The sequence below is a fragment of the Euprymna scolopes genome, chromosome 12 (genome assembly GCF_053919585.1).
Source record: "Euprymna scolopes isolate OS-2025 chromosome 12, ASM5391958v1, whole genome shotgun sequence".
NCBI classification, from domain to species: domain Eukaryota; kingdom Metazoa; phylum Mollusca; class Cephalopoda; order Sepiida; family Sepiolidae; genus Euprymna; species Euprymna scolopes.
The window spans coordinates 144219232-144244799 of record NC_136493.1 but is presented as its reverse complement, the minus strand read 5'-3'; the positions used below and the strand labels follow the sequence as shown (position 1 = coordinate 144244799).

Genomic DNA, 25568 nt, shown 5'->3' with positions numbered 1-25568 from the left:
TAAAAATCAATAAATATTGATCATTAGCTACCAACAATGGAAAATTAAGTTTTAAACAAAAAAAAAAAAAAAATTTTTTTAAATCATTTTTGACATTGGAAACTTGGCACAGACTTTTTGATTTCAACTCCAAAAAGTTATAATTTTTCTGATTAATTGTCATAATGCTATAAAACAGTAATAAAGAAGTTCTAAATCTTCGGAAAAAAACCCTCAAAATTTTGGATTTTGTGACTTTTCTTCCTATAAGTAACTAGCTGAACCTACCCAGCAGAGCCCAGGTTTCATTAACGTTATTTTAGTTTAAAGTTTTTACTTAAAAAAAAAAAATATTATGTATCTCACAAAACAAATACTCTTAATAAGTTAAAATAGAAATTATCTCCCTTACATTTTGAACATTTCAGGTAGTTATTTAAAATTGTCTCCATTGTAATAACCTTCCTTGGTGGAATAATTATTTTGAGGGGGGGGGGAATTGCTAGTTAAAAATCAAATATCGATTTGTCAGATGCATTACTATGTAGGCGCAACATCTATTAGAAGATTACAACATCACCTGATTATCCAGATTAGTTGTGTATAAAAATGTTCACGTCTAAACACTTGGCAGTATGTAACTTACAAATTAAATTGAAAAGACAACAAAAAATTATTAAATGCTCACAATTTTGTTTTTATCATCTGTAAAAACAAACTTTGTTGTGTAAATACTTAAATTTTATATCATTTATTTCATAAATGAAAGAAAAAAAAAGGGATTTTTATTTTTAAATCAAGACAAGTTGGGAGAATAATGCTATCAATAAAGACATGGATATTTTTCATAAACATGAACGTTCTTATTTACTTGCCTCCCCATGAAAGTATTTTTTAATGTGGATGAGGGAATGGTGCTCCCTAAAATGGGGTACTCTAGATTGAGACAGAAAATGAAAATTACATGCATTACATTTTTTATAGTAAAATTTTTATTAAAATAAAAAAAAAACTTTTTAAGTTTTTATAGAAGGTATGCTTAAAAAAAGAAATTTGTTTATTTTGAATAATAATTTGTAACATCCAATTATTTAACGAAAATAAGATTAAAAGGAACTGCAAAATGAGTGGGGTAAGATTCATTTTTTGTTTGTTAATATTAATTAGTTCAATGAAAAAAATGTCCTTCATTTTAACTAGTTTCTTTATTCTCTAAAATGGTGGAAACTAACTTTTGAAAGTGTGTGTGTGTGGGGGGGGGGTACAACCAGGATGGGATAGTACTCTTTTCAGAAATTATTTCAACAAATGGTGAAGTCTGTAGATGATGATAAAACAACCCAAGACAAAAAGCAGGACAGTTATGTTATCATCAATCATCCCTGAACTTGAAGAAAAGAATAGTAAGCAAAATATGTAGGGAGAAGGAAGAGGGTCAACAAAAATGATATAAATGCAAGTCAAAAACATAATAAAAGGGGGGGAAACAACACTAAGATTAAATAGAATGGCAAGATAAGAATTTAAAAAAAAAAAAAGACAAATATTACCCCCCACCCCTTCTACTTTTCTCCACTACAAGATAAAACAAAAACGTCCTATTTTCATTTATAGAAAAAGAATGTATCGCATCCACACAAAAACGTACCTGTAATGAATAAGTATGCTAATGATTGCAGTACTTTGATGTAGAATCCAAAATCAATCCCCAATAAATGGCCAAAGCTGCTGTTTTAAAAGCGACACAAAATAAATAAAAATAAAAAAGGCAAATGGCACCGAGTATGCGAAGGGTTAGGTAAGGTAAAAAAAAAAAAAAATTTTTCAGTCCCTCAAAAAAAAAGTTAAAAAATAAATAGAATGTAAAAAAAAAAAAGGTGGCTTTTAAATTGTTAACTGCTTCGTTCATTTCAGAGACTGGCTCAGGATTCTCCTGAAAATACTAGCATTCTGAATACCCATTCATTTTAAAATCACACACACACACACAAAAAAAAAGGCACACTTTATAAAAAAAAAAAGAAAAGAAAAAAGGCACATTAAGGAAACTGAACAAAATTCTATTTGCAAGAAAATCGCCCCCCCCCCCATGTGTTTTTTTTTTTTTTTTTTCTTTCTTTTAAATAAATTCAAAAATAAAGGTTAGTGGGGGCAAACTGTTCTGACCAGAGAGGGTTGCATTAAATCAGACGCAAGGAGATAATTAATTCTTATTGATAAATGTACAAAAGAAACTTCCAGAGTTTTCATGGAATTCCGGGTGAATTGGACTGCATTGATTTATTCTTTCTTTTTGAATATTCTGTACATTTTGCGTCTGCATTTTATTTAAATAACAGAAATTTAATTTTGAGAAATCAAGTTTTCAAAAACAGTTTTTTTGTTGTTTTTTTTTTATGGAGAACTAAAATTTGAGATGACACCATTTTGTTATGAAAACAAACTCAAATTTTGATCTCAATTATTAGAATTTGTTTTGCAAAACATTTGAATTCTAAGGAAGAAGTTTTCCATGTTTGTTTATAAATTGTGTGTGTGTGTGCATTCAGTAATCAGATTGTATTAAGATGTTGACTGTACATCTCTCAAATGAAGAGGACATCTTTTCATGATTTCCAATGTTCAAGATCTTGTCATTCGCTGAAAAAAAAAAAATTAATTTAAAAAAATTAAAATATTTACAAAAGAAAGTAAGAAAAAAAAAAAGAGATATTGGGGGGCAGAGGGATAGGGAGATATTGAATGGCAAAGCGATTATAAAGGTCAAAGAGGAAGAGAGAAGTGATGAGATGGGCAAAGTAGACAGAGAAATGGTATAATGGAAGAGAGGAGGGGGTGAGTGATGAAGAAAAGACTTTAATTTCTCACCTTCATTTTTGGTTGCTTTCTTTTCATGTCTCTCTTGCTTTCACGTTCCTACAAAACCAGAAATCAATCATTTTTTTTTTAGCATATCACTAAGAAAAATGCATCTGCATATAAGTATATGAAGCTAGAACATAAATTATATCAAAACATTAGAAAATAAAAAAATATAATGATGAAAGACAAAGAGAAAAGGTTTTTGTCTCATCGGGTATTTTTAACAGATGTCAAGTTTCAATAGATTTAGGCGGATAGTGGACGGTACTTAGTGGCCATTCTTCAATAAATGTGGCCAAGCTTTAAACATGGCATCATAAAAACATAAAACAGTAAAAACTATGCATAAAAACCAGCTTTAATTTGAATAGCGTTTATGTGGATAGGTTGTGGTGAATTACTGTCTAGAAACACGTGTACAATCGATGCTCAAAATGTTATTTTGGAAAAAGAAATTACTTTTGTAGTTTGGCAGGATACCATTTTTTTTATTTTTTTTATATACAAACGAGATGCAGGCTAGAGACAAGATAACCATAGAAAGAATTTTAAATCTTGTTAATTATTCCGTTAAGTTATTATTAAATCCGGTACTTGTACAGTTTAATCAAGACATTAAAAAAATTAAAATATCGAGGGGGAAAAAAAAAAAAAAAAAGGGGGGTTATATTGTACGTAGTCGTTTTGGACTGAAGATCTCCGAAAAAAATTTCATTTAATTTGATTGAGTAGTTTGTTTTTGTTTTGTTTTTTACAGTGGAAAAACACGTTTTTATGAGAGCACGTTGAAGTCAGCCATTATGGAAATTTTTAATACGCCACGGGGAGATAACTCCAGTTAAAGTGCCGAGACTCCCTCCCCATCTTTATTACTAGCTTTTCTTCCTAAAAATCGAACCTTTTGCTCGATATCATAACAAATTGTTTTTTTGCCGTAAAAAAAAAAAAAATACTTGATGAAAGTAAGTGAAATTTTTTTCGGAGAACTTCGTTCCATAATGGATACGTACAATATAACCTTTTTTATGTCTTGATTAAACTGTACAAGTACTTTAAATCCTTCTGATTTTTCACTAAAATTAATACTAAGTGTCACACATTTATCTTCAACAGTAATTGTAATCTAAAAAAGTTGTGGCATTCATTTTGATCATTGAATTTTTCATTATCTCTTTTTGTTAAACATAGAATAAAGTTCCTGTAATTTTGACCTATTCCAGCTGATCACTGCATGAGAAACTGTTGCCAGCAAAAAGTGAAACATTAGCATTGTAGCTCTTTTGTTAAACCTGCAAAAGTATTTATCTAAGCTAGCAGAGACGCCCAGCAAAGCCCGGTCACAAAATACGCTTAAATATGATATTTTAATTTATGCTGATTTTGTATATATTATTATAGAGTTAATTTTATATCGATTCTTATATATTATAAAGTTATGATTTCAAAATTAAAAAAAAAATATATCCCTATGACTTAGGTGCATCTGTTTGAATCGAAACCAAAACTTATGAAGAAAAGTATATATATATATATAATTTATAATAATAAACAATCATTGTTTTAACGTTTTTTTACATAAAAAACAGTTCATTTCACGAGAAACAATTTATTAGGAATTATACATTTACTGAAATTTCATCTGTTTTCTTCATTAACTAAATTTTCTTTGCTTTATCAGCAGAAATTAACCATAATATTCAAATTGTGTTGAACTTCAAAAGCACTTTGGATTTTTCTTGTAGCAATCATTTCTACTAAAATTTGTGAAAGCTTTCATTTTTTTTTAATTGGAAAAAAAAAAAATTACTTTTATGAATAAAAATAATAGAAAATTTCAGCAGTTATCCATTGTCTCTAAAGACGGAACGAAAATAAATGCTATAAAGTATGTATAAACAGCCATAAAGAATGAAATACAGAAAACATCATAATTCTTAAAACCGACTTGGAAATGAAAAAGTTCTTTTTAGGGGGAGGATTGCTTTCGTAATCAAATAAGGCCATAGGAATATTAATAACCTGGTGTTGTGTCAACTATGTGGTCTCAGTCACTACTGTAACAAATATTTCCTTGCAAACCAAATCACAACTCTAGGTTATTAAAACAAGTAACAATGTTTTACTTTGAGAAGTTACAATATTTGGTTTTTCTATAGAACAACAGGCATCTCCTCCAATCGAGCACGAAGAATTTTTCTGATTAAGGCCCTGCAGGCTGGAAATAATCAAGATAAATACCATGGTATAATTAATAAAAAGTGTATTAGCACAAGTGTTTTACAGGAGTACACTTCATGATTTAGGGGGGTGGGGGGTCCTAACTGCGAAGAATCACTATTTCATAACATGCAACTACATGATCTCTGGATAAGTCCATTATTCCAGAAATAGGTATATCAGCTTATCTCATAACAACCACTCTTTTTCTCAGACCAGCAAACACCAACCCAGCCTCCTGTTTGTTTTGTTGACACACACATATATACTGCCAATAGCGGTAAGCCACACAGCAAAACCACTTGAGAATTATTGATTGTTTAATCTATAAACATAAACATGACCTGATGTCTATTATCTAGAGTGGACATTAATTCTATAGAATTTCAAGCGGTCTGCTCTTTCTCTCTGCATGAAACCTCACCCTAATGAGGTAATTATTTTTCCAAATGGAGAAATCAAACTTCTGGGCCAAACCCCAAGCCAGACTATTTCCCCATCACACATGTGTTATCTGCATAAATTCCAATATCGCTAAACATGCAAGTTTTTTTTTGGGGGGGGGGGGGGGGGGGGAGTGAAAAAGAACTTGATATAAAACAAAAAACAAAAAGTTAACAAAAACTGATTAAAAAAAGTTAACAAAAACTGATTAAAAAAAGTTAACAAAAACTGATTAAAAAAGTTAACAAAAACTGATAAAAAAAAGTTAACAAAAACTGATAAAAAAAGTTAACAAAAATTGATTAAAAAAAGTTAACAAAAACTGATTAAAAAAGTTAACAAAAAACTGATAAAAAAAAGTTAACAAAAACTGACCTCCCATTTTCTTGTTTTGTCTGGATCGTCTTCATTCATTATTTTTTCTTTTTCAGCCCTTCGTTTTTCTTCTCTCCTTGCCTGTGCAGCTTCTTGACGCTGTGCATGGGCTGCTTTTAAAAAGGCCTCCTCGGCTTTTTGACGATTTCGTTCAGCTTTCTGTCGTGCCTGGAAAGAAAGAAAAAATTTGTATGAAGAGTATCAGCAAAAATCAAAATTCAAACAAATACAAAAAAAAATTGTTTTAAATTTATTCAAGTTGTACAATTTAAATAGAAACCAGATGTCCGAGTGAATGTCCACTATTTATTCTACTTTGATGAAAAATTCATAAACTACAACATCGTCCAAAACCAGAAAAATAAATCTGATCAAAACCTTAGTCATCATTTTGCAGCAGATTTGCAGAGATGATGGAGTTCGGTAAACTTCATCATCTTTTCATATGTTAATGTGTAACTACACACATTGGAAAGGCAGGAGGATTGACCTGACCTGACCTGACCTCTACCTGCATACAGCAACTTGGTAGTCCCAAATAATCACTCATCTGATACTGGCCAGGCTTAGTGTTGCTTAACTTGGGTGATCTGATGAGAACTGGTGTGTCAACATGATTGTGCTGTAACTTAGTGCATCAGGCTTTGTTGATTTGCTAAACTAAAAGATGCTGAACTTCAAAGTATACCGGAAATCCTGGATTGGTGTTAGTCAAGAATTTTTACACAAAATTTATTCAACCATTTTGTATTGTTTCTTTGCCGTAAAAGTTCAAACAGTGCTTAGGACTAGAATGATGGTATCCCCTCCACTCAATATGGTCATTTATTGCTTTAATGGTCAGTGCGATACTGACTACATGGGGCACACCATCCAGTACTTGGAGGTTAAAATTTCCCAACATACCTCCTCCCCCTTTTGATATGTACGCACAGAAAATGGCAACCATCCAGGCATTCACAAACCGACAAGTTGGCTATTGGAAAACATTTCTCATGGTATCAAGTCTGCACTGTAGGATACAAGGATAAAACATTCTGTATTTTGCACGTTTGAAGACACATTTAAAAGTTGTTGGCATCAATTTATGACAACCATTTCTGTGCAAAGGATTAATATTATTAGAAATATTATTATAAGCTTTATTATTCTTATATAAGAGAATTTATTTGTGATACGTACACACATGTAAATTAGATAATGACGCCCAGTAAATGTTTATAGAAATATTAGACAATAGTCAAATCAAGAGAGTTAGAGGAACGATGAGAGATAAATAGGCAAGTAAAAGATCACTGACTTGTTCAGTTAATTATAAATTATGGTTAATTAGAACGATAAAAACAGATTTTTTTTCAAACAGTACTCAATCCCAGAATTAAAGAATGTTTTAGCATGTACTTTATTAAAGTATATAAGAAAAAAGCCTTAAAGAAATAAATGTTGGTCGACTCACATTTAGAAAGTTTAATTTTAAATTAAATCCTGATTGTTGTTTGTTCTCTTTTCTGATAAAGTTTATCTTTATACTAAAGGCATTTGTGTTTGACTAAAACTCCAAAACTAGAATATTTAAACCAATGAAACACACACGTAATTATTAATGATACATATTGTAATATTATTTTTAACAATAACTAACACCAATGCTGACCCTAATTTAAGAAATAATTTAAATAGAATACAAACTTGTCTGACTACATAACTCCACTCCCAAATTCCAGCATAAACATGAACGTCTACACAGAGTGACGGCACATATTTATTTTTCTTCTTCTTGAAAATGGAGTATACTCCAGAAATTTGGGAACTTTATACCACATTAAGATCCTTGTGCAACACATTATGTTAATATTTTAATATTGGCATTATTTCTTTTATTTCCTCGTCTTGTATCCAATGTTATGCGACAAGACTGCACTGTCATAGCCTTCAAACCTAACTCCATTCATATGCATATAATTTATCATACATGTAACAAAGTTTAGTTGATAAAATATAATCTGTAAACCTATAAAGTGCAAAGATTTACAAATTGCAAAATACGTAAGAACATAAGAAATAAACAAAATAATGTGTTAATATGATTTCTATTATATATTTAAGAAATATACAAAAGAAAATATGCTAATAGTCAGCAAACGTACTTTCTAACCCGATGGGGCATCTGCTACCGGAAGCGGTGACATGGCAAATCAGTTCCTTCGCCTATTTCTCTCATGCTTATATCTCCCTTGTGCTTTTTTTTTTATTATTACATTTTTCCGGTCGTTCTATTTTTATTTAATAATCATTGGATCTTATTTTAATCAATTATTGAAATTAGTCTTATTTTTTTAAAAGAATTATTGAAAACACTTTTTGTGCTCTTTCTTTTTAATAGAATGTTTGAAAACACATTTAAAAATGTTAAAACATTAAAAAAAAATTTTTAATTTTAATTAAGTATTATTGAAATTAGTCTCAATTTCAGTAATTAAAAATTAAAATGGAATTGAAATTGTGGAAGTGAAATTAGTCTTAATTTCAATAATTCTTAAAAAAAAACAAAAAAAAAAACAAAAAAAAAACAAAAAAAAAACAGAAAAAGTGTTTTGAATAATTCTTATAAAAAATAAAAATAATTTCAATAATTCTTAATTCAAATAAGACCAAAAAACTTTTCAATGATTATTAAATAAAAAAAAGAACAATCGTAAAAGTGTAACAAAAAAAAAAAAGAATACATTCACAGGGTGTAAGAGAAAAAAAGCAAAGAAACTGATTTGTCATTGTCACCGCAGTACATTAGCTGTCTATTAGGGAAAATATTTTAGAAGTTTAACTCTGTAGTAACTTGTATAGACATGGCCGACAAATGACACTGAACGTTGTAGTGACTTAACAGAAAATGTGAGGTTTGATTGTAGTAATAGAAGGGGGAGGGACACACTTACATCTTTACTGAGTTGCATTCTGCTGACTTTGTCAATACAATGGAATACCATCTGTAGTAATGGCTTCATACCCTCCATATCTGACGTGCTTGTACGACCCCTGTTAGGAACTAAAATTAAAAAAATGTTTTTAATTTAACTCAAAATAAAATTCAAAATATAAACATGTACTTACGTCCCGACCAGACATGCAAGTAAATATACTTCCCTTCTCTCCTGTATCGCAAGTAATCTATTCTCGCATGTAAAAAATATGCTAATGAGATTTTCTTTTCTTTTTCTATACCAACTGTTGGTTTTCTTTCTTTATAAAACTTTCCAGTTGAAGACATTTTCTTTCCATATTATTTGGATTCATCAGACTACTATTCTCATCTCGAGTTTCAGAGTGTCATTTTCATAACATTTTGGTCGATGTAGTCTCCAACCTTCTTCAGCTGCATCTTGTCAAATTAGAGAATGTTGCTGTCGAACTTGTGAATGTGCACAGAATTTTGAACGTAACACTTTATTTAATTCACAGAAGTAGCATGCTATCGTTCCATCAGCCATCACTGGATAAAAGTCCGAAGTAATTTGAAATTGTATTTTTGGTCACCCACACTGAAGATTGAATCTTCAAAAGAAAGTCGCTTTTAAAACTATTTTTCCAAGTACTCTAACCACTGCACCATGGGTCCTTGCGGACAATTCTAGTACGGATTTTAGGAGCCGTAAACCTTTCTGTTTATCTGTAGATGTAAATATATTTCTTACTTTGTATATAATTATAAATAATTATTTTAATACCTACAGACACTAGTGTTTCATGCTTATGCGATCATCAGTGCAGAAGATGACAATCAATCCTGGTCAAAAGATTCAAACCCCACCACGAAGCCATCTTTAGCTCCATTAGCAAGGAACGCCCTAGGACCACCATTCACTGCCACAAAATTAAGGAAATTTTTAACATTAATGAAATTAACGTTTAATACAGAAGATTGTAACAGTGATCAAGTAACAGGAAATCACGATCTCGCACGCACGCAACGTCAACTGACAGACTTTTTACATTTCTCAGACAGTACTTAACTTTAAGAATTTTTATTTTTTAAATGGGCGACATAAAAAAAATATATATATATATATATATATATATATATTACTACCTATTATATCATCTACTACTTATAATTAATGGTTCCCATATCATGTTAAGTTCTACACTAGGTTTGCTTAGTAGTTGATCGTCACCCAGCATATGCACTGCTTCTTTGAGTTGTCTTAATCTCCAATGTTCTTCTCTGTCTATAATTTTTACTTTGTTCCATAAGAATAGATGGTTTTCCCCCCTCATTTATGGTCAGCCACATCCGACTTTTCAATATTACGACTTATCGATGTTCTTTTCACCTTACTTTTAGTGGATGACATGTTTCACCTTTGTATAGTTTCCCACAATCACATAGCTATATAAAGAACTGTGTGTATGAGATCTCATGTAAAGACAAGACATATACACACACACACACACATATATATATATATATATATATATATATATATATATATATGTAATTCCAGGGTAATATTTTCCAAAGGCAAAATAACCAATGAAGTTTTAACAAGGTTAATACAAGAGTGCTTAATACTCAAGTAGGGTAAGATATTTTTTATTTGTTTTTACAAAATAAAACAAGTGAAGCATGCATGGTTCCCCCTGAGTTCACAGTAAACAAAGCATAAAAAAATGACTAACTTCAGCATTGACACCCCACCCCACCCATTTCGCCCCAAAAGTCCCCAAGGGATGTTAAATTCTGGTGAAAATGAACAAACAGTGCAGTTTTAAGCCTTAACATATGTAAATTTGAGTTCTGCACCATGCAAAAAAAAAAAAAAAGTCCATCATTTGCTTTAATTATATATTAGTGTAAAGAACAATTTAATATATTTACTAGAATTTGGGCAATTCTAGCAAATAAAATATTTGAGAAATTAAAAGAAAAAATATTTTCCTACCATTGAAACAAAATATTAACACGGGTTTGGAGGTTGGCATTTTTTGTGGAGCTGTGTCCCTATAAAAGAGAAGAAAAAAAATTATAAGTTTTACCATTTTTATAGAACATATTCATAAAAATTTTTTATAGAACATATTCATAAAAAAATTTTTATAGAACATATTCATAAAAAAATGTTTTATAGAACATATTCATAAAAAAATTTTTATAGAACATATTCATCAAAAACATTTTTATAGAACATATTCATAAAAAAAATTTTTATAGAACATATTCATAAAAGATTTTTTTATAGAACATATTCATAAAAAATTTTTTATATAGAACATATTCATAAAAAATTTTTATAGAACATATTCATAAAAAAATTTTTATAGAACATATTCATAAAAAAATTTTTATAGAACATATTCATAAAAAATTTTTTATAGAACATATTCATAAAAAAATTTTTATAAAACATATTCATAAACAAATTTTTATAAAACATATTCATAAAAAAAGATTAGTTTTAGTTTTAATTGCATATCAGCCCTTTTGAGATAGTTTAAAACCAAAACAAAATAATTTAAAAAGAAATTTAAATATTAAATAATTTTTTTTAATAATATAATCTGCCAAGAAACAAATACCAACTTTCATAGAAATGTTAATTATTTTGTTACCAAGTAAACAATTAAAAAAAAAAAAATTAAAAAAACTAATGATATTTGAAAGTTTGTTAAGCACAAACAATACTCTTCATGTTTGAAATTGAATACATAACCACCATATATAAACAATACACTTAAAGAAGACCACAGAGTATATCATCTGAAAACTTGTAAAAATAAAAAATATCAACATAAATTCCTCTCATGACACTGACAGTTTCCCGATCATGCACTGCTTTGTTCTATCTGAAATACAATGTCAGGTTGGTCTTAGCAGTGTTTTTGCTTTGTGAAAGCGAACATCGTTGAAATCTGACTCATCATTTGACCAGGTAAATTCACTTCCTCTTCAATATTCTTATGTTTCGTCCATGCTCCTGACCAATATTGACTATTTTGCAGTAATGATTTTCAGTGGCTGTGTGTAATTCAATCTGGATATCTTTCTTTCTCTTTGGCATTGTTGATTTGAAGGGGGAAGGATGTAACCCAACCCTATTTTGCTTTTAGCTACTGATCCTAATGTAACTATATTCCTACGTCTTCTTTCCGCCAATTGCATTAACCTCTTCGTGCTCCATTTCACAATTAAGTTATCCATGTAAACTCTTATCAGGGCTGACGTGCTCCTAATGTGGACAGTAAGCCTCGACATTCTACCTCAGCTACTTTACTCACGACCAACAAGAGAACAGCAAGCATGGCACAACTGATAATGACACCCTTTTCCAGCTTCTACGATTCTAACACTTTTGTTCAGAGACTTCCCTCTGCCAGAAATCATCATAATAGTTTGTTATGCATTTGCACAATGTTGAAGGCATGTGATGTCTCTTTAGGACTTTTACCACCAGTTTGTATGGTATGGAGCTGTAGGCATTCGTGAGATGCAACCATAACATTGCCATGTCTCTCTTGCTCTTTCTCAGGAGTTGCGTTTGAACTCCTGTGTACTCCAGGCAACCTGGCATACCAGCAACCCCTTACTTTCTGGACTGATGTATTGATATAGCCATTATAGAAGGAAATTCGAAAGGCGCTTTGATAATAGCCTAAAGAAGATATAGCTCTCGGCTTTAAGAAGGCAGAATTGATCCAGCTTCTATGATGATTCTTCCTTCAAGATTCATGCCACTTCTGTGAATCTTCTCTCTCCTCCATAGTTTTTAGAAAATTCCTGTGCACCATTTAAATGCTTAAGTACATTTTGATGTTCTCCAACTTCTTGAATCTCTCCCCAGGTGGACAATCCTATATCAAATGGGTACACTGGTGCCTTCTGAGGGATCACAGAGATATTTGTACACAATGCATATTCATTTTCAGGCCTAAACACACATATAAATATACATACACATATATATATATACATACACATATAAATATACAGAGGTAGGCATTCTCATTCTGATGTATCCAATTGCCTGCTGAACTTATTTCTCCTAGCAATTTTCTTGCAGCCTGCCTTGACCCTTTTCCCAAATACCAATTTTTTCTCTAATCATCACAAGATCTGTTCCATGGTCGGCAACTGGCCTGTTCCCATCTGTCACTGTTAATACAAGATTTATTAATCACAAAATACTTTTTTTTTTCCTGAAGGTTGGTTTTCGGTAATACAGTTTTCATTTCATTGTTGCTTCCGAGTTTTGTATCATATTAGCTCAGACAGCAACCATGACCTAACTCTTGACATGCCAGATTGCCCCCCTTAAAAGTTTCCAGTTACACACATCAACATTGCAAAAAACCCTTTTCAACAATCTTCAGCCTTTCTTTTTTAAGGACACATTATCAAGCATCAGTCAATAGGAACTGTTCCCACTCCCATATAATGATATCGCTCAGTCTTCTTTGTTTCATTTTTTTTTTAATTGTTTTGCATTCGGAAAAGTTCCTTCTTTTTGTCCCTTCCCGTCAACTCCTCAAAATCTTATCTTTTGATCTAATCAATGAAATAAGAGAAACAAAAAAGAGATTTTAAGGATGTGCCTTCAGACTTTCAGGTGTTTTATCCATTTACATGTTTTTCACCTATTTTAATAGAATTGTTAATTATTTGTGTATTGTTGGGTAGGCTGATGTTTTTAATTGATCCTTTTGACATTACAAGTACATGCAAAACATTAAAAAACAAAACAAAAAAAACAAATGAAAAAATGATTTAGAATAATTTTGGACTATTCTTCTCATTTTGACTTGTTATTCTTATCATTTGGGCTGCTGTAATGAATATCTACAGAATTTTGAATTGAATCTTCTATTTAATTCACAAAGGCAAATAACTCATCTGTGAACTTAACTTTTGGGTTCAAATTTGTACAAAAGTAATTTTATCATTGAAACTAATAATTTGTAATTAATTCATCACACAAAAATTTTTCTTTAACATTTTTTTTGTATTTTTGAACAAAATCATTAGGATTCAAATGGAAATGCTTAAATTTGCAGAAATTGTTTTAAAACTGAATTGATTTTTTTTCCAACAAGCGGTATATATAACTGGTAATATATATATATATATATATATATATATATATATATATATATTTAATTGTACAGAAGTGCAGAAAAACATTGGTACAATTCTGTACAATTAAATAAATAAATATTAAGCTCTTATATCGAAAAAGTTTTTCTTTGTAATCGAGCACTTTGTTGGAATTCTTTCCCCAAAAAACAGTAAACACACACACACAAATATATATATATATATATATATATATATATATATATATTTTTTGTTCCAAAGTTTTACAGAAGAGTTTTACTGTTTACAAAGGACAGATTTAGGCATGACAAATGTACAACTGCATCTGCTGATTCTCTAGGTACATCGTTCAAGCAACCTGTGATGATGTGACCACTGATTCTAAAAACCTCAAAAGATATTTGTCAATTTTTTTTTTTTTAAATATGTTCTCTTAAATCTGAAAACAAAATTTTTTAAAAATTTAATATTACTCCAAATCTGAAAACAAAAAAAAAAAAATGTACTAGAAAAATTTGTTTATTTTTTTACAAAGATTTTTAACAAAGGAAAAAACAAAAAAAATTATGCCAGTCCATCTAAATTAAAATTGATTAATTTTTTTTCAGGCTTAGAAAAAATTAAAAACAAATAAAATAAAAAGTTTATTTTCGATAAATATCTTTCTTTCAAGTTTTTTAGAATCAATGGTTGTCCATCATCTACAGGTTGCTGAAATAACGTGCTTGGAGACGTAGCAGGAGCATTTGTCGTATATATCAGATTTAGATTTTCAACTTTTTTTTTTTTTAGGTCAAATTTAAGATTTAAAGTTAAATTCGTTTACTTACTCTGTAACTTTAGGTCCTGAGTATGCATCAGAAAAATGAATATATTCCACGAATCCTTCATATTTTGTTAGAATATGACAAACCTGAAAGAAATTTTTTATATAAGCATCACAGATTGAGCAACATTAAAAAAATGTAAATAAGAAAAAAGTGCATTAAATATTGTGAGTGTTAATATTTAGGTATTACTATCTTAATAATATTGTAAATGATATTTAAACCGTTAAGATGTATGACACACTGACCTATAAAACTACTTTTTCTTTATATAATAAACAGATTTTATGAACATACCCTTTTATCAAGGATGGCAGCTGTGGCTTCTCCAATTTCACTAAGCAATTGGTATGAGGATGGCAAATCAAATTTTTCGGGGCTCTTTTTTTCAAGGCAAAACTGACTCTAACAAACAAAGAAAGAAAATATTTTTAAAAGTATTAGAAAAAGAAAAAAGTTAAAGTGAAAAATTCATTTTCTAAAATTTTATGAATATATCATAAACCCAATAACTGCTTTTTTTCTTAATTAACAAGAATATTTTTAATCCTAAAAGAAAGAATTAAAAATACTCTTGTTCCCAAACTTTTTGTAATAACAAAAAGGATATTTTTCTCATGAGGTTCCATATTGTTTTGGCTATTAAAGTAATTTCCAATGCTATTAATAATGTTTACCCATTCATTTATTTATAATATTAAATATTAATTTTTAACAGCAATAGTTAAAATAGATAAAACAAAAAAGAAATTAAAAAAAAATTTCCTGTCATGATTAAAAATACTCTTGTTCCCAAAGGTTTTATAAAAAAAAAAAAAAAAAAAATTTTTTTTACTATAGAATTTTTATTTACATTTTCTTATTTGTTTTTAACATAAAAAAAAGAAAAAGTTTTGGATTATTGAAATAATTTCTCATGTTATCATCCACTCATTTTTTATTATCATTTATGTTTGGATTCATGTTTTGAAACGTGACTTAAAAAATAAATCTATGACATAGTGCCAAAGCTATAATTATCTTGTTAAGATATGTCTTCAGTTCAAATTACAGTGAAAATCTTGAAGTTTCAGTTTCCGGTTATGTCATCCTTTTTTTATTTATTGTGCATTTATTGTTTACAATTAATGAAATACTCTCCATTTCTAAAAGTATTGACATTTCAAAATGAGACAAATTTCGCAATGGATTTATCACATTGAAAAAAAATTGTGGCTGGTGGACTATACAAGGTGAGATGGGAAACGGATGTTTTTAAGGAAAACAAAACTCTGCAAATATTTCAACATTCTAGTCATTTTAGACATTAGGATATTTCAACATTCAACATTTTAGACGTTCTAAAAACATCTGTTTCCCGTGACTCACACTGTATAAGATAGGTTACCACTGGATAGATTGACAGATGAACAAGTTGAGCATGCGCCCCCTCCCCTCGAGTGAAAAAATTTACTTTCGCCATGACTAATGTTTATGCAAAAAAAAAAAAAAAAATTCGAAGTTATGGTTATTGAGAAAAGTGCGAACAAAAGAACGGATAAATGATTGGAGGCAATTTTACCCCTATAATGCCCACTAGGGGGGGCAACCAGAGTTATCCCGGAAAATCCGTTCTGGCAAAAATTTACTTTCACCATGATTAATATTTGTGCAATTTTTTTTCAAAATTCAAGAAGTGGTTATTGAGAAAAGTGTGAACAAACGGGAATGAATTAAATGAATTACTAGGTCCAATCCCTTCTTTGTCGATGGACCAATGATGCTGAATACTATGAAAGGATTAAAAATCTTCAAATGCCACTCAAACAACCACTGACGCAGAAAATAGAAATTCTTCCTCAGAAACATTGTTAATGGAGTGTGACAAAATAGTTTTGGTTGTTTTATGAGATATCAACAACCCTTTTTCAGGTTATTTAATGCCAAAACCAGTCATTTTGGTAATAGTTTTTATGTTCCAGGTTTTTATATCATCAAATATTTATGGTGTTTGGTTTAATTCTTTCGCAGAGAAAAATTGTCTTTGGCTTTGCAGAACATGAATTTTTACAAAGGAAAAGGGAAAAAAACAATAACATCGTTGATCGAGTAGCACCTGTTAGAAAAGATGAAAGGGTAGACAAAAGTTACAAGCAAAACCTAGCACTGCATCAGTATAACCTTTGCCTACCGTGGAGTTCATCTACTCTTTGTAAGTTATTGGTTTTAATGTTGCTGGGTGTCCATGCGTACACACTTCATCGGACAAGCCAAGGCTTGCCTGATGGGTCAGCCAGTTGACTCACTATGTTTAATCTTTTGAAAAGAAATATAAACAGGTTTCAATTAGTCAAAATCTATAAAAACTGTATTAGAAAGCACTTCATCATTTAGAAAGATATCAATAAGTTTTGCAAACAATACAAGTCATGTTCTTGTATTGGTTATCAAAATCCACACACAAGTCATGTTCTTGTTTTCTTTCATGTTCTTCTATACTTACCAAATCGTACATATCTCGGTGTAATTTGAGACAGATTTTCTTTTGAGCAACACAAAGTACAAATTTATCCATGATATTTGGTTCCATGTCAACTGTTACAACCTAAATGAGAATCGAGAACAAATAAAAATAAATTTCCCTTCTTTTCTTTTCTTTTATAAATAAAATCAACAGAATTAAAGAAATCAATAAGATTTACAAAAAACTGTTCTGTTTATTATTAATGAGATGCTTCATGATGACAGAAAACAAAAAATATTTAAAGAAATAACTTAATAACTTTGCCTTTTAGTGGAAGAGAGATAGTAAGACAACAGTATGGGTTGAAATTTGGGGGGGGGGGTAACCTTTTGAAAGGTTCCTAAGTATTTATCACCAATTATATGGAGATTAAAGGTCTATATAAAAAGACACAAATTTATATAAATTCCAAAAGAAATTGAGAAAATTTTAATTGCAAACTTAATCATACAATTAAAACTATTCTCCGTATATGATTTGACATAACAATGTTTAATGACTGCTCGAAAGTATTCTGGAGTGTAACCATTTCTTTTTTACTTTAAATTAGTTGTGCAGCAAGATGATTGTTCACATTACATTTAAATCTTTGCATGTTGATACAGGTAGGAAAACAGGGAGCAGGAAGAAAATGCCAATGGCAAGCAGTTTGAAGAAAAAGAAGTAGAAAGATTAGAAAGCCTTCTGCCATCTTGGGATCTCTACAGTGAAGAATGTGATTTTGTTGCTTGTCAGGTTTGCTGGTAGTATTTATGTTGGAGGCGACACAAGTGCAGCAAGTTTATCAGACCACATTCTGTTGAAGACTGCTTGAAAGTATTTTGGAGTGATCGCTTGTATTTATTAAGTTTCTTAATTAGTATAAACCTGTCTGAAGATGGTCCCTCCCCCCCAAAATTAAGTAAAAATCCAAAATCATAAAATCAAGTTTGTATGAATAAAGAAAATTTTAACTCGATAAAAATTATGAACGGAATTAATTAAAAGAAAAAACAACAAAGAATATGTAAATAAATATTGCATAAAAATCTAAAAAAACAAAAAACAAAAAAAAAAAACCCAAAGAATATGTAAATAAATATTGCATAAAAATCTAAACAAAAACAAAAAAAAAAACCCAAAGAATATGTAAATAAACATTGCATAAAAATCTAAAAAAAAAAAAAAAAAAAAGAATGTCACTTACAATCTGGTCAGAGGCTGGTTTAAATGCACGTGCAACTGTATTGACAAGATCCTGCCGTTTGATGAACTTTAATTCTACGAGCATCCCTTCCACACTGACCCGACCACTGCACCACAAGGCATACACATTCTCAGATTCTTTTATCAACATTCCGGATTGTGCGTCCTTTGTAGCACCATCATCGCCTGCAAAGAAAGACGCGGGAAAAGACAAAGAAATTAAAATCATTCAAAGTCAACATGAAAGAACCGTTTCATATGTACTGTTGTTCTGCAACAACAAATAAAAAGTTGTCAAGTGATCATAAATTTTTAATGTTCGTACGATTAATCAGAATCAGAAAAATTAAAATATTTTTGTGATATCTGATTTGGTATGGAAAAAAGTTGTGCATATTTTTTTTTATGGAAAAAACAAAAAAAAAAGCCTTTTGTTTTTGCTGGTATTGATTATTGATTTTACACTATGAATAAAACTAAAATCTATAGATCAACTCACTCCTCTACAAGTGTTCTTCTACGTTTGCGGAAATATATGCACATATTACATTCGAAAATTAAAACAAAAACAACTCTAAAGTTAAACATTTAGAGATTTTAAAAGAATCAAAATCAGGAATTTAGAACAGAATCGGTAATTGTATCAGAGTCAGGAATAATATTGGAATCGTCCCATTACTATCAATTATGTTTGTTTTTGAGAGAATCCGGGAAATTGAGAAATACGTTTTGCCTGTTATTAGTTGTTACTAGCAGAACCTGTGGAAATTCCACAAGGGACATTCATATCCAATATGTTGGCATTCTCTGAATGTCCAGTGTTAATGCCCTAATATTATTGTAGCTCTTTTGTTAAAACTGCAGAAATATTTATCTAAGCTAGCAGGAACACCCGGCATTGCCTGGTAAAATACGCCTAATATCTTTGCATATTATTATAGTTAATTCGATACTTATATATTATAAAGTTGTGATTCCAAAAATCAAAAAAAATATATCCATATGATTTGGGTGCATCAGCTTAAATCGAAACTGAAACCAAAACCTATGAAGAATATATATTTATTGATAAATTAACTTCTTTCAGCTATAACCAAAATCAAAACTTATGAAGAATTCTTAGTAAAATTCTTTAGAAAAAAATAGATTAGTTGAGTGCCATCAGCTATAATCGAACTCAAAACCAAAACTTATAAAGAATTCTTGGTAAAATTATTTATTACAAGAAAATGAAGATCATAACAATGAAACGACAGTCACTTGGAAGAAAAAAGATACAAGCGTGACACACAAAATAATACACACGCTATCGTATTACTATATAGATGAGCCTTGGTGTACTCTCCGGATGGTGAAATCGACTTCTTTGAAACAAAAGCTGGTGCACTACAGGGTGACACTCTGGCTCCATTTTTATTTGTGATCTGCCTCGGTTACGTACTAAAACACTGTGTTGATCACTATGAAAAATATGGCTTAACATTATCTCCAGCAAGAAGCAGACGATATCCAGCAAAGAAGATTACGAATGTCAATTATGCTGATGATCTTGATTTGTTAGCTAATGACAAAACTTATGCACTAAAGTTGCAACATATCCTGGAAGAATCAGCTGCCATGATTGGACTGCATACAAACGCAACTAAAACAGAATATATGTCCTTTTATCAAACAATGCAATATTACGAAAATAAACAAATATTTTACTTGTTTGAAATTTATAATTTAAATATATTTCGGAGTCAAACTCCATCCTCAGTATTTTGTTCATCTTTTTCCTTTCTTTTTTTCTTCTTCTTTTTATAGAAGCATTGATTTAATTTGAATAAAATACACATCAGGTGCGCTTGAAAGCCAAATTACAATGCAATATTACGAAAATGAACAAATATTTTACTTGTTTGTAATTTTTAATTTAAATATATTTCGGAGTCAAACTCCATCCTCAGTATTTTGTTCATCTTTTCTTCTTTTTTTTTTCTTCTTCTTTCTTGCCATGTTGTAAAGTTGGAGAAAGAAAAATCAGTAAAGATCCGCGCGTTGTCTCTCAGCGGTTGTATTTTGAAGTGTCGGACGGTGTGTTGACTACACGAGATTAACGTTAGAGGTGGGAGTTCCATTATAGAAGCGTTGATTTACTTTGAATAAAATACACATCAGGTGCGCTTGAAGGCCAAATTACAACGCAATATTACGAAAATAAACAAATATTTTACTTGTTTGAAGTTTATAACTTAAATATATTTTAGAGTCAAACTTTTCTTTCTCCAATTTACAACATGGCAAGAAAAAAAAAAAAAAGATGTACAAAATACTGAGGATGGAGTTCGGTACTTTCTAAAATAATGCATTGCATCTTATTTTAAAAGTCTCTTAGTTTGTCATGTAGTTGAGAAAACTCTGCCGTGTCAAACACATGCCTTTTCTTCCCCCACGCTGACATGTCTACTTGTCCTGTTACCACACAGGTTTCAAATCTCTCACGCCAGCCCGTCTTCACTGCGTTGTCCCACCACGCATGTTTTTTTAAATCTTTTTCTTTCCACTGCTATGTCTGCACTTTGCCTCATGGCACATGGTTGTCCTGCCATTTTTTTGTCCAAAGTTTGGATTGTATCTTGTTTTAAAAGTTTCTATTGCATCGACATGTGCTTTCAACTCACTTGCCACACAGTTCTTTTTTTCTCTCTCTTCTTCTGTTGTGGTGTTACCTTACGCACTGACTTGCTCATTTACATATGTGTCATACAGCTGTCGCTATATACGCATCAGTAGCTCTGTTACACAAATAACATGTTTAGTCAACTTATGCCTTTATCCCCTAGCAGCTATTTTTACCAGCTAAATACCAAAAGACTGTTCCACAAAAAATGAAATCATGTGTGAGCCACCTCGGGTCGCTCTGGGGCCATGTGTCTCTGAGGAGATGTACTTTGAAAAAAAAAAAAAAAAAAGACAGACAGACACACAGACATAGTGAGGTTTATGAATTAGATTTCACAATATGCTTTATGTATATATTTAGAGTGCATCAGAAAAAAAAATCTACAAAATGCAGAAGTACAGACAACTTCCAGTACATTGATTTCTTTTTTGACAATGACATCAATAATTAAAAGTGATTTGATGCTAAAACTCACCAACAATGAAAAAATTTGAATAGAGTAATTCTTTGTGACCATTCAGCCAAGCTTGGGCTAATTTATGATTCTTGGCTTTCCCGGCGAGGAAGTTTAGAAAATAGGCACATAAACCAGCCAGCATAAGCATTTCCATGTAGAAGCTGTCCCAGTTGGTATGTAAGTGATATGGGATCTACAAGAGATTGAAAGAAAAATAAACAAACATTACACATCAACAAAATAAAAACAAACATTTCAAAATTAAACATAAATGTATCTTATATATTTAATTTATTGCGCATGAAATTAATTCAGTATGATGGCAATGCTTACAACAAAAAAGGATTAACAAATTTAGGCATGAGAATAATCCTGCAATAAAAATAAATGGAGCTCTATTTGTCTATTTTATTTTAATAATACAGAACAATATAAAAAACAAAATCTTTTAACATAAATACATAGAAGACATTGCAAAGGTTGCTGCAAAGAAGGTGGGTTCCCTCTATCTTTCTTAGAACTGCACGCCTGTGGAACTCTGTTCCGTCTGCCTGCTTCTCACCGGACTACAACTTGGATATCTTCAAGTCCAATGTTAACAAATTCCTAATGAACCGCCCCCTTAAGTAAACACTTCATCAAATCTCCACACTAACGTAATGTACTTGCAATAACCCTTATCCCTGAGTGGCTTCCGGGCTTTGATAAGTGGTGATCACTGTGTAAAAAAAACAAAAAAAAAAACAATCTAGCTGGAAGACTACTCATGCCTGAGAGTATCCTGTACATCTACAAGGCCACCATTCACCCATGTATCGAGTATTGTTGACACATCTGAGCTTGTGCATCTACCATTAGTTTCTCCCTCTTGGATAAAATCCAAAAAAGAGTTGTCAATCTAATCGGTCCCACTTTATCAACTAAGCTCTAGCCCCTATCCCATCGCCGCAATGTTGCATCATCGTGCCTGTTTTACAAATATTTTAATGGAATATGTTTTGATGAACTCGTTTCACTTTACCCCCTCGACATACATATCCTGACAAACCCGTTTAGCAATAAGATCTCAGCCTTTCACTGTTGTTGTCTCTAAATGTCAGAAAACTTTCTATTCTAGTGATTTCTTCCCTCAAACAGCTAGACTTTTGAATTCCCTTCCTCCTTCCCTGGCTGAACTGATATGCAGAAGTTTAAATGTAGCACAAACAAATATCTTGTTGATCTTTCCTAGGCATGGCTCCAAATAGTAGCCCCTTACGTCCAAGTGGCGATATGCTTTGTAAAGGGTGAACATGAGTAAAAAAAAAAATTAACAGAAAATAATTATTAGTTTTATTGTGTAGTAGTAGTAGTAGTAGTAAAGAACTTACATTTGAAATGGTAAGGCCCTGCGTAGGTTCTTGTGCTTTTCCCTTGCCAAAGTTTTTTTCTTTGTCTTCAAAACCTTCAAATTCTTCACCATCTCGTAAATAATCATTTTCATCGTCTTCAGTCTGAAAAGCAAAGTACAAACATTCTTAACGATGCAAAAAATAAAAATAACATGCAGAAATATAATGCAGTCGGGTTGTATAACACTTAACTCCTCATGAGGATAAAATGTGGCATAGCATCAGTTTATTGTGGGGATTTTTGTAATTTTTTATATACTGACGAAAAAGAACACAATTATAAACAGGTAAAAGAGAAACAGTCCACTTGATAATGACTTTTGGTTTGGGATTTGGAAATAGACAAGTGATGTTTATCAAAAAATGCTGGTAGCTATTATACAGGATGAAACAATAAAATTGTCGCCCTAGAAAAGACATGATCTTATTTCTGTTTGATGAAAACCGTTTTTTTTTTTTGTTTTTTGCAGACCATCTACTAGTTGGCCAGTTGAGTACAAATCTCAAGACAGATAGGAGCCTTCTTTCACGTCTGAAAGTGACACAATGTTCAACGAGGGAGATTGGAGATGCACCGCTGTACAACTCATGCTCTCTACCGATCCAAGTTATGACAACAGGACCATTGCCAGCACCCTCAAAATGCAAATCCAGATGGTTCAAAACTTGAGCGCACAGCTCAACGAAGTTTCTAACCATGGTTATGGTCTTTGATGTCGTTTCAAGTGAAGGCCACATCATGCCACCTCACATCTTCAAAGTCAGCTTGAAAACCAACACAAAAGTGTACCTAGATATGCTGAAGAATGTGGTGATTCCCTGGCGCAATCAGGTGGCCGCTGACAGAACCTAGGTGTAGTAGCAGGACTCAGCGCCGGCCACAAGTTCAAAGAGACTCAGGCTTCGCTTTAGAAGGAGTGCTACAACTTTATACCCTTCTCTCACTGGTCCCCCTCCTGAACCTGCTGGACTACTTTGTTTGGTCATACCTCAAGAACATCACCAACATGACTTCCCACAACACCAAAGCCAATCTGATCGCCACCATCCGTTGAGTATTCGCCAAGCTCCAGCCGGCGCTTGTGGAAAATGTATGCGCCCAGTTCTTGATCCGTATTGAAGCGGTAATTGAGGCTGAATGCGGCTACATTGAATAGATGTCAGCTCTACTACATAATCAAGTTACCTGAATTGAATTTCAATAAAAGTTTTAAAATAAAGCTGTAACGTTGTTTTCTTTAGGGAGACAATTTCATCGTTCCATCCTGTATTATATTTTAGGTTGGATGTTTTTGTTTTTTTAAGGGGAGAGGATTAATTTTCTTTTTAACTTTTAACATATAAAAAAAAAAAAAAAAAAAAAATCCAACTTTTTTATAATTGGAAATTTTTGTTTTATTTTTTATTCAAATAATCAAATCAAGCTTTTTTTTAATACTTTGAATGTCTTAATATATATTTTTAAATAGTATATTTTAAAAATATGTTTTAATACAGTAGAACTCCTAGAATATGCTTTTTTTTCGGATTATGGTGTGAAATACCATGTTTTTCCGGACCCTGGTTACAGTATTTGCCCCGCCTTCCAGTGTTATTTATGTTATTTGATTATATACATATGTATTATATACTGTACTGTATTTTGTTACTAATTTTTTATGCCATATCCCAATAGTTTATTTACTGTTTTTATAATAGAAATTAAAAAAAAAATATTTTTAAATAGTTTATATTGAAAATATTTTTAAAATACTTCACTTTATTTTTTTTAATAGTCTAACGTTTTGTAAATAGAAATAGAAAAATTAATATATTAAATATCGTAGTAATACAATACAGAATATTTGCAAAGAAATTGTCTTCTAATTGACGACAGCAGAGAAATTCCTTTAGATAAGCTTTCTAGTTGAAAATGATGAGATACTGAGATGATAGGTTAACAAGAAGTTCTTGCGGTTTTTAACTTTTAATTCAGATGAACATATCTCGGCTCAAACAAAAATTTATTGATCAAAATAAGCACCATCAGAATCAACACACTTTTGCCAATGCAAAACAAATGTATTTTGCCAGTAACGTATAAATCTTATGTTCTGGTTGCGATGAAGTTACTGAAGGCGTTTTTAATTTCACTTAGGTTTTTAAAGTATTTCTCATGCAGAAAGTTGTCGAGATGTTTGAAAAAGTGGTAGTTGGTAGGTGAGAGGTTTGGAGAATATGATGGATGAGGCAGAGTTTCAGAGCCCAATTCATTCAACTTCTACAGGGTCAGTTTAGTAACATGCAATCACTGTCATAGAGAATTGGGGCTTTTCTGTCGATTAATGTTGGGTGTTGTTGTTGAAGTTTCTGATGCATTTCATTCATTTGTTGACAGTACTTCTCCACTGTAACGGTTTTGCCTGTATTCAAAAATCTGTAATGAATGAGACCAGTCGCAGACTACAAAACAGCCAGCATGACCTTCTTTTGGTGCAACTCTGGCTTTGGGAAGTGTTGTGGAGCTTCGTTGGCGTCTAACAACTGAGCTGAGTGTCATCGATTGTTGTAAAGAGCCCACTTTTCTTTGCAACTCAC

General features: G+C 31.1%; 1 protein-coding gene across 2 annotated transcripts in view; it reads right to left on the bottom strand.

Moving 5' to 3' along the window:
* Positions 1 to 332: 332 nt before the first annotated feature.
* Positions 333 to 25568, bottom strand: part of LOC145291520 (PAT complex subunit CCDC47-like) — a 102531-nt gene continuing 77295 nt past the window's right edge. For both annotated transcript variants that reach the window (XM_080137504.1, XM_080137505.1), the window contains exons 4-14: positions 22971 to 23093; positions 21619 to 21793; positions 18480 to 18664; positions 17273 to 17374; positions 15088 to 15195; positions 14794 to 14876; positions 10818 to 10876; positions 8814 to 8923; positions 5878 to 6045; positions 2848 to 2895; positions 333 to 2619 (exon numbers count right to left, since the gene is read on the bottom strand). In XM_080137504.1, coding sequence (XP_079993630.1) covers positions 2602 to 2619; positions 2848 to 2895; positions 5878 to 6045; positions 8814 to 8923; positions 10818 to 10876; positions 14794 to 14876; positions 15088 to 15195; positions 17273 to 17374; positions 18480 to 18664; positions 21619 to 21793; positions 22971 to 23093 — 1179 coding nt within the window. In that variant the 3' untranslated portion in view covers positions 333 to 2601. The remainder of the gene's footprint in view (positions 2620 to 2847; positions 2896 to 5877; positions 6046 to 8813; positions 8924 to 10817; positions 10877 to 14793; positions 14877 to 15087; positions 15196 to 17272; positions 17375 to 18479; positions 18665 to 21618; positions 21794 to 22970; positions 23094 to 25568) is intronic.